The 16,048-nt window shown below is 34.1% G+C and overlaps 2 protein-coding genes across 2 annotated transcripts; both read right to left on the bottom strand.

The window, feature by feature from the left end:
• Positions 1-2,003: 2,003 nt before the first annotated feature.
• LOC115982759 lies at positions 2,004-7,249 on the bottom strand. Its single transcript, XM_031105467.1, has 8 exons — positions 6,913-7,249; positions 6,264-6,355; positions 5,559-5,666; positions 4,945-5,026; positions 4,406-4,468; positions 3,844-3,893; positions 3,631-3,723; positions 2,004-2,381 (listed from the first exon to the last, which is right to left on the bottom strand). Exons 1-8 carry the CDS (start codon positions 7,132-7,134, stop codon positions 2,261-2,263), a joined length of 831 nt encoding a protein of 276 aa, XP_030961327.1. The 5' UTR covers positions 7,135-7,249; the 3' UTR covers positions 2,004-2,260.
• Positions 7,250-8,547: 1,298 nt separating this feature from the next.
• On the bottom strand, positions 8,548-14,352 carry LOC115982758. The gene is made up of 10 exons (XM_031105466.1): positions 14,054-14,352; positions 13,089-13,180; positions 12,425-12,532; positions 11,784-11,866; positions 11,339-11,469; positions 10,876-10,925; positions 10,673-10,765; positions 9,366-9,457; positions 9,070-9,176; positions 8,548-8,843 (listed from the first exon to the last, which is right to left on the bottom strand). The coding sequence occupies exons 1-10, from the start codon at positions 14,255-14,257 to the stop codon at positions 8,802-8,804; spliced, it is 1,002 nt and encodes a 333-aa protein (XP_030961326.1). The 5' UTR covers positions 14,258-14,352; the 3' UTR covers positions 8,548-8,801.
• Positions 14,353-16,048: the final 1,696 nt, after the last annotated feature.

Raw genomic sequence — 16,048 nt, 5'->3', positions numbered from 1 at the left:
TCCAACACACATCTTCCTCCTTTTCTCTCCCATTTTCTCTCCATTTTGGAGAGATTGAATTTTGGTGGGCCAAGAGAGAAAACAGCTAGACCCCACTACTTTTCTCTCCCCTTGCCCCTCTCAACCACATACCCTTCCCACTCTTTTTTTCCATCCTCCCTAAAATCCACCCAACCAAACATACCCATATGGAGATGATCTTCGTGAATTGAAAATTTTTGCTATAAGAATATTGAGCTTAACATATAGCTCTTCAGGTTGTGAAAGTAATTGGAGTACATTTGGAAAAGTAAGACCAAATGACTTTGGTACATTATCCCCCAATTGAGAATTCTCTATTAAAATTGGTACAACTTTAAGTACATTCAAAAAGGAGAAAATTGTTTAAACCAAAAAAAAAAAAAAAAAAGGAATGAGTTGGTATTTGTTATGTAAAACTTGAAAATAAAAGAGAAAATACCTAAACCATCAAGTGCAAAAGAAGAAATTGGTTTGAAGAACTTGTCTTTAGATGATGAGTGGTTAGCAAAGGGTGTCAACCAAAAGATGATGGTACAGATTTTTATGAAGGTAATGAAGTAATAATTCTAATGCCTTCCTTTATAGATTTTTTTAAAAAAAATAAAATAAAAGCTACATGTGTATAGTGTGAATGTGTGATCACTATTGTATCATTTGGTTATCAATGTTAGGTGATGATAAGGGTTCAAGAGCTACTGCTGAAGGAAAAAAGTGTGCTACCATTTTTAGTACTTGGTTGGTTTCTAATTAAATATTCACTGAACTTTTTAAATACATTGCGTTAAAACTTAAATATATTTGTTTCATTAGTATATATGTAGCGATGTAGGACATGCAAATTACATTATATGATCAAAATCTTTATTTTTTTTATGGAAGATTCATAATTTACGTGATTATTCAATATACAAAATCACTATCAATGTGTTTTTTGCTTCAAATCTAAAAATAAGTAAGATCTTACGATTCACGATCCAATCTTACGATCCACGATCATACCTACCTCTTTCAATCCTACGTAAGATCCCGATTTTGACAACTTTGATTACATCCAATTAAAGTGGCATCCACGCAAAACCTTTGTACTGTCCGAGGGATGACTCACAAAACATGTGAAGCAAGCAATATTAAGTTTTTCTCTACTTCAAGTTTCAGAAACAAGTCCATCAAATCATTGAGGAAAAAAAGTCCATCTAAATATCTAATCACCATTATTAAGTTTTGCAATTCATCAACAAAACGAATTGTCTTCAAGAATTCCATATATAAATTTGCTCATTGTACCATCTATTTCTATAATAGCACAGCACTGAACCAATAACATTAACATTCACAAACAGAGCTCAGGTCTGCTTTCTAATCATGGCTGAGTAAGGAAATAGGCATGACTGGCTGGCAAGTAACACGTCCAATTTAAAAACAAAACAAACATAAATACTTACGTAGCTAGCCCTGCTTTAAAGCTTTCAAGTGCTTCGGGAAAGAACTTCATCAGTGTTTTTGGTTTGCAGCATTTAGCTGCTTGAGAAGTTTCCTTTTTTCTCCAATTTTGTTGAATAAAATTTCTAGAGATCATCAGATTGAAAAATAAGTAAACATATGTACCCATTATGAATGATAGATCATGAAAGAAGTCAATTAAAAATCAACTTCCAACATTTTTCTTAAATGATTGGCTTCCATCAATTGTTCTCCTAGTTTTGATAGCTTTAGAAACTAAAAGGCAGCCTGTACAAGCTCCAGAATCAATGAAAATCCCTATGTAGATTTGTGTAGTCGCGGGAATCCTGTGATATCATAACCTCTAAGCTGCAAACAACCACAGTTAGTATTAACACTTGATACATAAATTAAACATGTAAAGTTACTCAGTAATGAAATATGCCTGGTTGTCCTTGAGATCCAGTATAATAACAGTAGAAAAGGTAGTGATCAAGGACAAATCAAGCAGACTTATGCACCCACATAAGAAAACAAATAGGTGAAAAGCAATAGTACTCCCAAGTTCCAAATGGCATGAATTGTGATCGGCGTTAGAAGATTACGGGTTTTGGCATATAATAATCCCAAAGCAGTCCCTGCAGGGTGCACAATGTACTGTTGGTTTCTAAATAGTTGATTGACAAGTTTGATATCTACTGAGAGAAATAAATTTGATATTCTAAACAAAGTTATATGCTTAAACAATGTGATCAAGGGAACTTAAAATATAGTCATGTGGAACACATTTCTACATCTTTTACATATATTTAAAGGGAAGCATGCTACCAAAAACAAACTGAATCAGAAATTTTGCAGACCTGCGATGTGCAAGCGCAAATACAGCTGCACTGATAATGACAGCTACTGGTGTAGGAACCCTGCAAAAAGAGTGGAAGAAGCATGAAAACAAACAGGAGCATTTAAAAGTTGATAGGTGATAAATGTACTTAATTTTCCTTAACAATCAAGTTCAAGTGTTGATCAGCCGACCCTCATGGGGGCTTATGGACGCAAGGCTTTGTGGATGAGATATTAATGGAACAATAATAGATGTTGATGGAGAATTCTTTTGTATGGAAAAATCTGGGAGAATGTGTAGAAAACACATGAGAACAGATGGCCCAAATTAAACCCCAGTAATGCTTATTTGCAATGATTTCGGATTTATCATGAACATTTTATTTCATTTTACATTTGAAGGGGCCATGCCTGCAGTTGTTTGCAGCATGTCCTTTCTCAGTCTCAGTTGTTGGCAACTGGGACAACATCACATTAAACTACATCACCCATTAGTCTTCATTAGCAAGAACACAACTATCTCAAACCTTTTATTTTATCTAGTTCTCAAATACTACAGTTTCTTTCAAATGCAATCACATCTAGTTTTATCTGTCTTGTATAGCCAGTTATCCATCTCATCCATGTTCCATAATTCTCATATTATTAGCATGTTCTTCCTTTATAGTCAAATGTTTTGTAAGAAATAGCATACTTGGCCCTGTAATCTCAAAACACTTTCTTTACAAAATAAAAAATAAATAAATAAATCTCAGAACACTTTCTCCTTCACTCCATGATCAAAATTCAACTTATAATCTCTAAGAAGTGCCTATCCTTTCTTTCTTCCTTTACTTTTTTTTTTTTTTTTGCCCTTTAAAATGTATTTTACACATGCACCCAGTGGGTCACAATCCTTCCACCCTGTTCTTATGGAGAAAGGAGCTCCCCTTTAGGCTAAGCCTTAGAAGCATGAAGTCTCATATATCCACAACTTCTATTATATTAATTGCCACTAGATTATTCAGAAAAAATAAATAAATAAATAACCATTAGATTATGGTAAACAATGAAGCCTAGACCAAGGCTTCGCTAAATCAATTTAAAACTACAAACCATATGTCGTAAGAAATTATCGGCATTAGAAAGCACGAAAAAATTCTAAATTATTGTACCTAAGAGCTTGTTACTAAATATAATGTGTGATTCTTGTGCAAAGAAATTATCAATAGTGCTAGGAATAAATTAACCATAAGCTTTCTAACACTAAGTTTTTCTGCAACATTAAAATGAAAACTTAATATTTAGATGTAGGGGGAAAAATCAAAAATAAAAAGGAAGGAACTTTACCACTTAGTTAGGGACACCATTAAAAACCCTCGAAACAAGGTCTCCTCAAGAAGTGGAGCAAAGACACTAGTGATGCCCACCAAGTGAGCAGTGCTGCAAAGTCATACAATGAATAAAAGTGGTCAATCCCTAACACCAAATTATGGCAAGTCTTTTAACAATTTGACATGGATGCAGCCAGAACATGCACAACTAAGGACAGGCATGAGATACCTGATACTTGAAGATCCAACTAGTGGAAGCAAGCGACCTAGAACACCAGTCTGAAACCAAGGTAAATAATTATAAAGCGATCCTTATAAGCTTAAATAACCATCTATGTTTAACAAAAATTACCCAAGCAACTTCCTAATTTTTTTCCCATTAAAAAAAATCCTATATTAAAATAAACACAGTAGCCGGAATGAATAAAAATCTAATCAACCAAAAAATGAATAATACCATTCAAAGAAATGAAAAAGGTATTGCAAGCAATATTCCTTGAAGTTTTATTGCAATTGAATGACTCATAGAAAAGCCCATATTTAGTAGTTATAAATAACTAATAATACAAGAATGGAGGAGATATTACTCCTCAATATCTGGTCATACTACTTTAGAACAAGTAATTCAATAAACAAACTAAAACAATCAAGGAGTTTATGTCCTCTGCACCCAAAAATAAAAAAAAGAAATCATAACAAAATTCCATACTAATTGCTAATCCCTACTTGTAGGCTCCCACCACTTAGAAAGGACATATAAGCTCCTGTTAAGTAAACAGCTGTTACAGTACCAAGAAAGCCAATCCCTGCCCACAATAGCCATCCTTTCTGTCGACTAAAGGGTTCCCTCCAATCTGAAACAATTGATCATTATCATCTCAATAGATCAAGTATATAAATGCAAAACCTACAGCCTAACTAATAACAAATCAAATGCAGCTGCCAAGGATGAATTTTACCATCTACATTCATTGCCTCATTGAGATAGATTGAGGCTGGTATAAGAACCACTATAGTCTATCATGCCAATTTTGATTTAGTTCATGATTTTGCAGCCTATTCGAATGAGTAAATATTTAAGGGGACATATTGTCAATAAACATAGGTCGTTCCCAATGCACAAATCTCCCAATTCTGAAGGGTCTGGAGAGGGTGATTGGTAGGCATCCATACCCTTATGTTTTGGGAGAGGTTGATTCTCAGACTCAAACCCACAACATGTTGCTTTGGTAGAAGGCACTTGCCATCGCACCATTTCCAATCAACATAAAATAATAATTAAGAAAAAAAAAAAAACACCATTTGTGCATGAGACCAAAAAGACTGATACCATAGCAAAAAATGTCTTCAGGAAGTGGTCGAAACTCGTTGCAATGCCATACACAACTCCAAGTGCAACTGCAGTGGAAAGGCTACAAAACAAAAGGTTTGCTTAAAAACTAAGGTGACTATTACTACACTGATAGACAATTTGGTAATAAGTTGACATACAAACAATTTACATGTAAAAGTATTGCAAGTTTTATGAATCCCATGTGACATCCCAGATAGGATATCTATGAAACCAACAAAAAAAAGACCAACAGTTAAGAGCACAGCCATTAAATCCATAGCATCGACCTGATTTCTAGAGGGTAAATAAGCTTCCCGAAAAAGAACAAAAACCAAAAATCCTAAATGTTAATTTCATACACAGATTATGGCAGCTGCCTTAAGCAACCCACTGCTTGTACAATGTCTTACAATCTCCAGCAAATACATACAAATACCAATACAATTTAGGTGTTTCAGGAAACTCGTTAGATTCCAAACATGAATGTCAAAGTTAAATGCAATGATGAATTGAATATAAAGATTAGGTCCAAAAATTGGCTGGCATAGTTTTACAATTAGCAAAAGATAAGCAAACAATTGAAAATAAACTAAAAGGACAGCCATTAATACCCCTGAGACAAGAACGTTATCTCCGCCTGCTTGTCCAAACTCAGTTCCTCAAGGCAAATTCCTAGCTTATGAAGAGCCACTGACAGTGTATGCCCTGCCAAAATATAACTGTCTAGGAAAAAACTGATTAATTTCATTCCAAACCATCAACCTAGAAACAATTGGCATGTATGCATATTTTTAGCTTATAAAACATACTTAACCAATACCCATTAGACCGTCTGCTTCATAAATTCCATGCATAGTATATATACAATTATTTGACATTGGATTGCTAAGAGTTTCTTTGGATGTGCTTATTTTCATTGACTTATTTTCTTTAGAAAAACATGGTAAAAATATACATTTGGTCCTAAAACCGGAAATTTTCATTGTTAGCCCTCGAAAAAATGTAAATGCAGGAGCACTGGACTCATTGAGACGTCGAAACATGGCAAATATTTGACACGTGTTAATATCTCAACGAGTCCAGTGCTCCGTGCACTAGACCCAAGTCTACACTTCCAAGTTAGAGTGCTAAACTTTCCTTAACCCTGCAATTATAATATAGTACCACATGTCTATATCGAATTTTGCCACACAAACAAATAAAATTATAATGACAATACTAGGAAAGGACTAACTTGGATAATAAGTTTACAATTTTTAGTACTAGAAGTAATGAACTTTTAAATTTCACAGACTAAAATATAACAAACAAACAACCTTAAGCCTGATAAAAGTAGAGTCAAGCAAACCGTTTGCCAACCCCAGGGCACATCCCATCGCTTCAAAATTGGCCAGTCCAATCCAGTTTCCTGAAAATAAAATTACCAAGTTATTTTTATAAAAAAATTACTATGCATTTTTTATACAAATGATAGAAATTAAGAGTTATAAAGAGAATATTTAGTAGGGTCAAAATATTTCCTTATTATAAACACAATGATAACATACAATGATAACATCTAAATTTGTTTGTCTATTTTATTACTTAGTCTTGTGGGCTTCATTTATCTTAAGAGATTGTCGTGTCGAATAAGAGATGTTGGTTAAAATATTGCCTATACCAAAAACCGATTCAACATAATTCAATAATTGGGAAGTTATAAAGAGAATATTTAGTAGGGTCAAAATATTTCCTTATTATAAACACAATGATAACATACAATGATAACATCTAAATTTGTTTGTCTATTTTATTACTTAGTCTTGTGGGCTTCATTTATCTTAAGAGATTGTCGTGTCGAATAAGAGATGTTGGTTAAAATATTGCCTATACCAAAAACCGATTCAACATAATTCAATAATTGGGTTCAAAACCCGCCTACACCAAAAGCCAATCGGTGTTGAAGACCCATGTGAGAAACGTCACCTTGGGTTGGATATCAGCTTTTGATTTATTATTATCCTTGGAAAAGCAAACTGAGCTAAGCCTTAGAGCTTTCTTGGAAATGGGTGTGCTAGAATGGAGGGAAAGAGCAATGTGGTGGGTTTGTTTCGCTGAGTCTATGGACAAGAAACAACGTTTGGGTTGGAAAACATGGTGACGATAGTGGGAAGAAGATTGAGCAGCTAGCGAGGAAGAAAGTGCCATTGACGCCGTTTCTTTTTCTCTTTGAGAATTTCAGATGCTGTGAGCGTTTTATGGTTTAGACTACTAGAGGGAGAGCACAAGAGTGGAATGGCCTGCACGGTAAGACAACTGGACAAGTCCCTACATTTTGGGGCTAGCTGTAATATGATTTTACTACAAGTCCCTACGTTTTGGGTCAATTTCAATTTGATCTTTACTTGTTGGTAATAATCAATTTAATCAATGTTATTTTCAACATGCAATCAATTTAGTTTTTATTGAGACCAAAATGGTATATTAGCTTAATAAATAAGCATGACTTTTAGTGCAAAAAAAAAAAAAAGTAAGTTAAATTCATTTTGTCAATGAGTTCCTCTGATAATAAGAAGGGAAATGTTAAATAATGCCCTAAGGGTATTGGTTTAGAATATTTTTTTTTTATGAAAAAATGATAAAGCAATTAATTTTGTTGATATCTTTTTAGATTTTTCATTAAAATGATGTCAAAACTTTCATAATATAGTTTGTTAACAGTCTTAAAGGCACCCGTTAACATGACCCTAATAAGAATAGAGTCTAAGATAAGGTTGTGAATTCAATAATCATTACATAACTTATGAGCATGTAAATCAACAAGAATTAAATTCATTATCGGCATGAATATTCTCATGTGTTCAAATAATGTCAAATTGGAGACTAGGAGGGCTTCTTGTCGTTATTCTTAATTACATCATGTGATTGAAAATGGATAATAATCCTCTTCATTCCAAATGGATTCATTTTATGATTCATATTAAATATTACAAATTTTTAAAAGTGAATTAGTATTATGCCCATGCGTTGCTTACTTGTGAAAATGAAAGTCTACCACTCACAATTAACCACTTTAAAGTTCTAATAAAAGTTGTAGCACAAAAGTTATGATTCTAGAAAAACCGATAAAATTAACATTTGCCAACAAAGCCCAGTCTGCTTTTCCAATCTCGGCTGGTCTAGGAACAAGCATGACTGGTTGTTAGTAACTCATCCAATTAATACAAAACAGACATATTTTGGCATCCAAAATCAAATAGCCCCCCTTGGAAGGATGCTGCGGTAAATACATAAACCAAAAGTTGTGTGTCAGTTCCTAAGCATGTGTTGTAGGTCAAGTCAAGACCATTCAATTTTCTTAGGCATGACAACCGGCCCAGAGGGCCTCTATATCAGAAATTTGGCCATAGGATATATCGGATTTATGTAGTTAGCTCTGTTTTAAAGCTTTCAAGTACAGAAATTTGGGTCAGTGTTTCTGGTTTGCAGCATTTAGCTGCTTGTGATTTGAACTGCTGGAGCAATTTCCACGAAATTTTTTCAATTTTGATTAATGAACTTCTTAATTCATTGAGAAAGAGATCATCAGCTTAAAAATTAAGTAAACATATACACCCATTATGAAGTAATCATGAAAGAAGTAGTATATCAACTTCCAAAATTTTTCCTAAATGATTGGCTTCCATCAATTGTTCTCCTAGTTTTAATCACTTTATACAACAAAGAACAAAGAAAAGAAAAGGATTTTTTTTTCTTTCCTTTATTTATTTATTTTTGGTTGTGAGAGAGAGAGCCTGGAAGGCAGCCTGTATGATTACATGGTTAATAAACCTAGACGGTAGCCTGTACAAGCTCCAGAATCAATAAATTCCCTATCAGGTTGCTTGTAGCAATTCCTTGATATCATAACCTTGAAGCTGCAAACAACCACAGTTAGTTTTATCACTCGATACATAAATTATACATGTAAAGTTACTCAGTAATGACATACATCTATGCATGGTTGTCCTTGAGATCCAGTACAAAATAATAACAGTAGAAAAGGTCGTGATCAAGGGCAAATCAAGCAGACTTATGCACCCACATAATAAAACATATACCTGTTTAGCAAAAAAAAAAAGAAAGAAAGAAAGAAACTTATACCTGAAGAAAGGTGAGAAGCAATATTACTCCGGAGTTCCAAAAGGCATGTATTGTGATCGGTGTTAAAAGATTACGGGTTTGGGCATATGAAAATCCCAAAGCAGTGCCTACAGGGATCAAAATGTACAGTTGGTTTCTTCATGGTCGATGGATAAGTTTGATATCCACTAGAGAGCAATAAACTTGACATTCTAAATGAAGTTTTTTACTTAAATAATGTCATCAGGGAAACTTAAAACAGTCATGTAAAACACTTTTATAGATCTTTTGCATCTATTTAAAGGGAAGCATGCTACCTAGAACAAACAACTGTGGAAACTCTCCAGGAGTGAGATGCGCAAGTGCGAATACAGCAGCACTGATAAAGACAGCTACTGGCGTAGGTACCCTGCAAAAGAGTAGAAGAAGCAGAAAAAAAAAGGAAGAGAATTTAAAATTTGACAGGTAATAAGTGTAAGTTATGTTCCCAACAAAAATCAAATTCAATCAAGTTCGTGTTCAACTTACCTATCAAAAAAAAAAGTTCGTGTTCAACTCACCCTCACAACGGGAATATGGCAGCAAGGCTTTGGGGATGAGATATTAGAAAAGATGGAAAAGAATTTTATATGGAACAAGGAGATGGAAGAATGTGCAGAAAACACATGAAAACAGATATACAACCCAAATCAAATTCCAGTAACACTTATTTGAAATGATTTGGAATTCATGTCATAAACATTTTATTTCATTTTACTCTATAAGGGCCATGCCTGCAGTTGTCTGCAATATGTCCTTTCTCAGCCTCAGTTTGTCTGCAACTGGGACAACATCACATCAAACTACTTCAACCATTAGTCTTCATTAAACAGAACACAACCATCTCAACCTTTTTTTTTATCTAATTCTTAATGGGTACAGTTTCTTTCAAAAGCAATCATATCTAGTTTTATTTGTCTTGTATTGCCAGCTATCCATCCATCCATGTTCCACCATTCTCATATTACGAGCATGGTCTTCATTTAAAGTAAAATGTTCTGGAAGAAATACTTGGCCCTATAATCTCAGAACATTTTTACTTGACAAACAAATCTTAGAACACTTGCTCCATCACTCTTTAATCAAATTTCAGCTTATTCATAATTTCTAAGAAGTGGCTATCCTTTCTTTCTTTTTTTTCCCCTTTAAACAGAAATTTTCACGTGCACCCAGTGGGTTGTGACCTGCAATCCTTCCACCTTGTTCCTATGGGGGAAGGAGCTTCCCTTTAAGCCAAGGCCTAGTAGTAGCACAAACTGTCTCATATATCTGCAACTTCTATTACATTATTAACTGCTGGATTATAGTACACAATAAAGCCTAAACCAAGGGTTTGCCAGTTCAATTTAAAGCTGCAAACCATGGGCCATAAGAAATTATTGGAATTAAAAAGCAAGAAAATGTTCTAAATTGACCTGAGAGTTTGTTACTAAATATCATGCATGATTTTAGGAGTGGTGTGTGCAAAGAAATGATCAATAATGCTAGGCATAGAATAAACGGTCAGCTTTCAAACACTAAGCTTTTGTGCAACATTAAAATGACAACTTAATATTTAGATGGAGAAACAAAGAGGGAACCATACCACTTAGTTAGGGACACCATAAAAAACCCTCGAAACACATTCTCCTCGAGAAGTGGAGCAAAGACACCAGTGATGCCCACCAAGCATGCAGTGCTACAAATTAATGCAATTAATTAAAGCAGTCAATCCTAAACACCAAATGATAGCAATCGTTCACATGGATGCTGCCAGAACATGCACAACTATGGAAGGACTTGAGATACCTGATACTTGAAGATCCAATTAGTGGAAGCAAGCGAACTAATGCATCAGTCTGAAACCAAGTTAAATAATTATAAAGGAATCTCTATAAGCTTAAATATCTGTCTATGTCTAAGTGAATATCACCAAGTAACTTCCTAGTATTTTAATAAACATAGCAGCTGTATTGAATGAAATTTAATCCACCTAAAAATGAATAATTCTCTTTAAAGAAACAAAAAAAGTATCTCATTCAGACAGCACACAATTTTGTAGATGCAAGCAATATTCCTTAAAGTTTTATTGCAATTGAATCATAGAAAAAACCCATATTAGTAGGTATGATACAGGAATGGAGGAGACATGTTCCTACTAATTTAGTACAAGTAGAATCTAAATAGACACAGAAAAGTCATTGAGTTTATGTCCTCTGCACCAAAAAATGAAAGGAAGATATTATAAAAAAGTTCCAGACTAATTCCTAACCTCTCTTTGTGGGCTCTCACCACCGAAGGACAGAGCAGCTCCTGTTAATGCAACGGCCATTACAGCAGCACCAAGGCCAATCCCTGCCCACAAGAGCCATCCTTTCTGCAGACTAAAAGGCTCCCTCAAATCTGAAACAATTGATCAATACCATTTCAAAAGATCAAGCATATGGATCCAAAACCTACAGCCTAACTAATTACAAATCATATGTAGTTGCTAAGGATGAATTTTACCATCTGAATCTATTATCTCATTGAGACACATAATTGAGATTGTATAAAAGCATTATATCATGCCAATTTCTTTTTTAGTTCATGATTTTGCAGCCTAGTTCAATGAGGAAACATTTTGGGGGCACATTGCCAATCAATGTGAAGAAAGTAAAAAAGAAAGCTGTTTGTGCATGAGGTTGGAGAAATAACAAGACCAAAAAGATTGATACCATAGTGATAAACATCTTCAGGAAGTGGTTGAAACTTGTTGGCAATTGTATACAGAACTCCAAGTACAACTGCAGTAGTAATGCTGCCAAAACAATAAGTCGGCTTAAAACAAAGGTCACCATCTACTACACTGATTGATAGGCAATTTGGTAATAAGTTGGCATACAAACAATTTACAGGTTAAACTATTGCAAGTTTTATAAATCCCATGTGATATCCTTATCCCAGAGAGGATATCCACGAACTCAAAAAGAGACCAACAGTAAGAGCACAGCCATTGAATCCATAGCATCAACATGATTTCTAGAAAGTAAATAAATTTCAAGAAAAACAACTAAAACCAAAAATCCTAAATATTAACTACATATACATATTATGGCATCTGCCACAAGCGCACAATGCTTGTGCAATGTCTTACATTCTGCAGCATAATGCACACAAGTTCCAGTACAATTTAGGTGTATCGGGAAACATGTTAGTTTCCAAACATGAATGTCAAAGTTACATGTATATGCAATGATGGACCCAAATTCAAAGATTGGGTCCAAAAAGTGGCTCGCATAGTTTACAACCTTCAAAAAAAAAAAAAAAAAAAAAAACCAAACAATTGACAATAGACTAAAAGGACTGGTGTTAATACCCCTGATCCAAGAATAGTATCTCCGCCTTCTCGTCCAAATTTAGGTCCTCAAGGCGAATTCCAAGATATGGTATAGCCACTGCCTCTGTTAACCCTGTCAAAATAAAACTGCCTGGGACAAAATTAATTAATTTCATTCCATACCAAAAACCTATAAACAATTTCCCTATATGCATAATTGAGCTAATAGTAATAATACATGCTTAACCAATACCTATAAGGCAATTTGTTTAATAAATTCCATGCATAATTTAGATACAATTATTTGACATTCAATAACTAAGAATGTTTGAACGAGCTTATTTTCTATTTAAAAATAATTGAATAATATTTTGAAAACATACAATTTGGATCATGTTTTACGTTAGCATCTGAAATTTGAAAAGTTCATTTTTAGTCCTGAAAAAATTGTAAACGTAACAAATTAGACCTTTTGTAACCTTGCTGTTATAACAAGGCATCACATGGCTTTGTTGAATTTTTCCACATGAGGCAATGCTTAGGTACATTTACAATTTTTTGAGAACTAAAAATGAACTTTTTAAATTTCACAGACTAAAATCAAAATGTATAGTTCTGCCTAAAAATAAGCTAGGTAAAGGTATTGTCATACTTGGAAATATAAAATTAGGGGGGAGAGAGAGAGAGAGAGAGAGAGAGAAACCTTAATCCACAAGCAAGCGAAGTCAAGGAAACAGTTTGCCATTCCCAGGGCACATCCCATCGCTTCAAAATTGGCCAGTCCAATCCAATTTCCTAAAATAAAATGACCACAAGGAAATATTTCCATTAGTAGGGAAAATTCAAGCAATGCTGAGAAAATTAACAGGGAAAATTACATAAAAATGACCAACATTTACACAATGTCTTAGATTAGGTAAAGGGTTTTAATTTTGTTGATCAAAACCCAAATTCATGAAATCGTTCCAATTTAAGACCTCACTCTATCTCCATTATTCATTTCTGCTATTCTAGGCAGTAACAAGCCAGATAAAAGCTGGAAAATATTGATTAAACTCTGCGTTTCAGCTTCTATTTGTTCATAAATAAATTTGACAGGCATTGAATAGAGGGTGCAGAGAGATAAAGCTTCGCTTGTGTGAGAACTTTTTCTCTGCTACATTATGTCCAGGTCATACCCAGTACACAAAACTCCCACTTTTTGTGATAGGTACTTGCCATCGCACCAAAGTCCAAACTCTTACATTACGTCCAGAATAATATAGAAAATTAGAAATCAATACCGGAGAAAAATCTGGACTTCAAATTGAAAGGGTTTCATATTAAGAGTTTAAGACTTTGATACAGGTGTAAACTCTAGGCCTTTTCTAATGTAACTTCTCCAAATTATAGAGGAAATTTTTTTACTTATAAACACACTGAGTCAATGATATAACAGTAATCAAAATTATCAAATGTTAATTCAAACATATAATTCTCTGTGATGAGCCAAGACACCAAATAAGTAAACAGGGTTTGAACCCAGGTCTTTTGTTCAGATAAGACTTTCCCAGTTGAACTAACTGAAATCCAGTTGTGTATTTTAGTACTTAACTTTGTGCTCAAACCAAAAAAAGCTAAAAGTAGAGATTCATTGTAGTGAGTTGCAGCTGAGTTGAGAAGGGTTACCTTGTCCTGAATAATATCGGGTTTTGACTTTTCATCTCCGGCTTTGAGAAAGCAGACCGAGCGTAACGCTCTCTTGGAAATGGGTCTACTAGATTGGAGGGAAAAACCACTGAAAGTTTGTTTGGGTGAAGAATCCGGGAATAGATGGTGATGGTAGAGAGAAGAAGAGTGAGCAGCTAGCGAGGAAAGTACCATCGACGCCATTTCTCTTCTTGATAATTTCAGGTGTTAAAAGAGTGTTTAGACTAGAGCAAGAGCACAGGAGTGCAGTGGCCTCTTGCTTGGTAGGATAAGGTTTTTTTTCTTTTTCTTTTTTTCCTTAAACTAAATCTAGAGAAACCTAGGTTGTTCTTACTTATTTTACAAATATCTTTCTAATAAATTTTAAAAACAAGTTTAATCCACCAATTTAATAAATAAATAAATAGTATTTGTGCTTATACATATTAATATATAATTAATGTAATTGATCACTTACGCAGTTTATAAAATAAAAAATACATGAAACTACGTAGGATTATATTAAAAGGATACCCTATTGAGAGAAAGAACATTTTTCAATCCAAATTAGGTGGATTCTTTTTTCTCATATTTTTGCTAGCAATGTTCCTTTTTTTTAATGCATCTTTAAAAATAAATAAATAAAAAATTCCTTTTATGCACATTAAATGGAGTGGATTGCTCTAACATATGAGACTGAGTTTAAAATTTAAATCTTAATGCCTCCATTTTATTACGAAAAAATTTCAAAAGTGGTAGGGAGATTCAAAGATCTTGGCAGTTGGTCGAATCTCAATTACATTTTCAACTTGTATTTTCCTGCTAGGGGAGCATGGTTGTATTGAGCTTTTATGCTTTGGTACAACTGCTTGTCGAAAATGGCTAAGTTGGAGCATTCCATCAATATGTGCAAAATTTTTTCCATTTTTTTACACTTTCATTTTTACAAAACATCTATGTCAGTTTATCTATTTAAATAAATATTCATTTCTTTAACACTTTCATCTCTCTCACAAACCCAACACAACACATACAGCCGCCATATCTCTCAAGATTGACGCCTTCGGCCTCCGATCACACCGGAATCCCATAGAAAACCAGTTAAAAAAAAAAAGAAACAAATCCAGTAAAAAAAAAACCAAAAAAACCCAAAGATTGATGAGATGAAAGAAAGAGAGAGCTGCTCCTCGGCGTCTAAGCCTTCGTCTTTGTCAACGTGGTGGTCTAATTTCTGCTCCTCGACGCTCAGAACAAAGCCTTAGGTTTCTCCGTCGAAGAACTCCATTCATGTTGTAGGCAACAAACTCAGCTTGCTCCTTGGCGATCGGTGGAAGCTAGAGCAGGCCAAATTGATGAGATGAGAGAAAAAGAGAGTTGTGCACCTGAGTCTCTGATGAAATGAGAAAGAGAGGGAGGTGAGAGTCAGTACAGAAAGGAGAGAGAAAAAATTATTAAGATATTATATGCACATGCTATAGTAACCGTGCATATTTACACTGTTACTGTAGCAATTGTGCATTTTTACACAAGTTTACATCCACTAATGTGGGTGTTTTTCTGCTCAAAATGAGTAAAATTAGACACTTTTTTCCATTTTACACATTTATGCACAAATTGATGGGGATGCTCTTAGCCTTTCATTAGTTTTTGCCAAGATGTCACACAACAATCTTTCCCCAAACATATAGAGACGCCTATGGCCTTGGCTCTAGCTTTGCCCCTTATCTACTATAAGTGAATTTGTTTGATCCAGAATTTCATTATGAACTATTAACAATAGTTGAGCTAATATCTCTCAAATTCCAATTAAAATTAGATATATATATATATATATAGAGAGAGAGAGAGAGAGAGAGAGAGAGAGAGAGAAATTATTTAAATGAAGTCACGACCTCAATATTGATAAGTTTTATATACCTTCAACTTAAATTAATTAGACATTTATAAAGTTATAGTAAATAACATATAGAATTATGGATATAGTCAAAATCTCAT

This window comes from Quercus lobata, chromosome 3 (assembly GCF_001633185.2).
Source record: "Quercus lobata isolate SW786 chromosome 3, ValleyOak3.0 Primary Assembly, whole genome shotgun sequence".
In the NCBI taxonomy this organism is placed as follows: domain Eukaryota; kingdom Viridiplantae; phylum Streptophyta; class Magnoliopsida; order Fagales; family Fagaceae; genus Quercus; species Quercus lobata.
The sequence above is the reverse complement of the archived record's forward strand: the minus strand, read 5'-3'. Positions and strand labels throughout refer to the sequence as shown.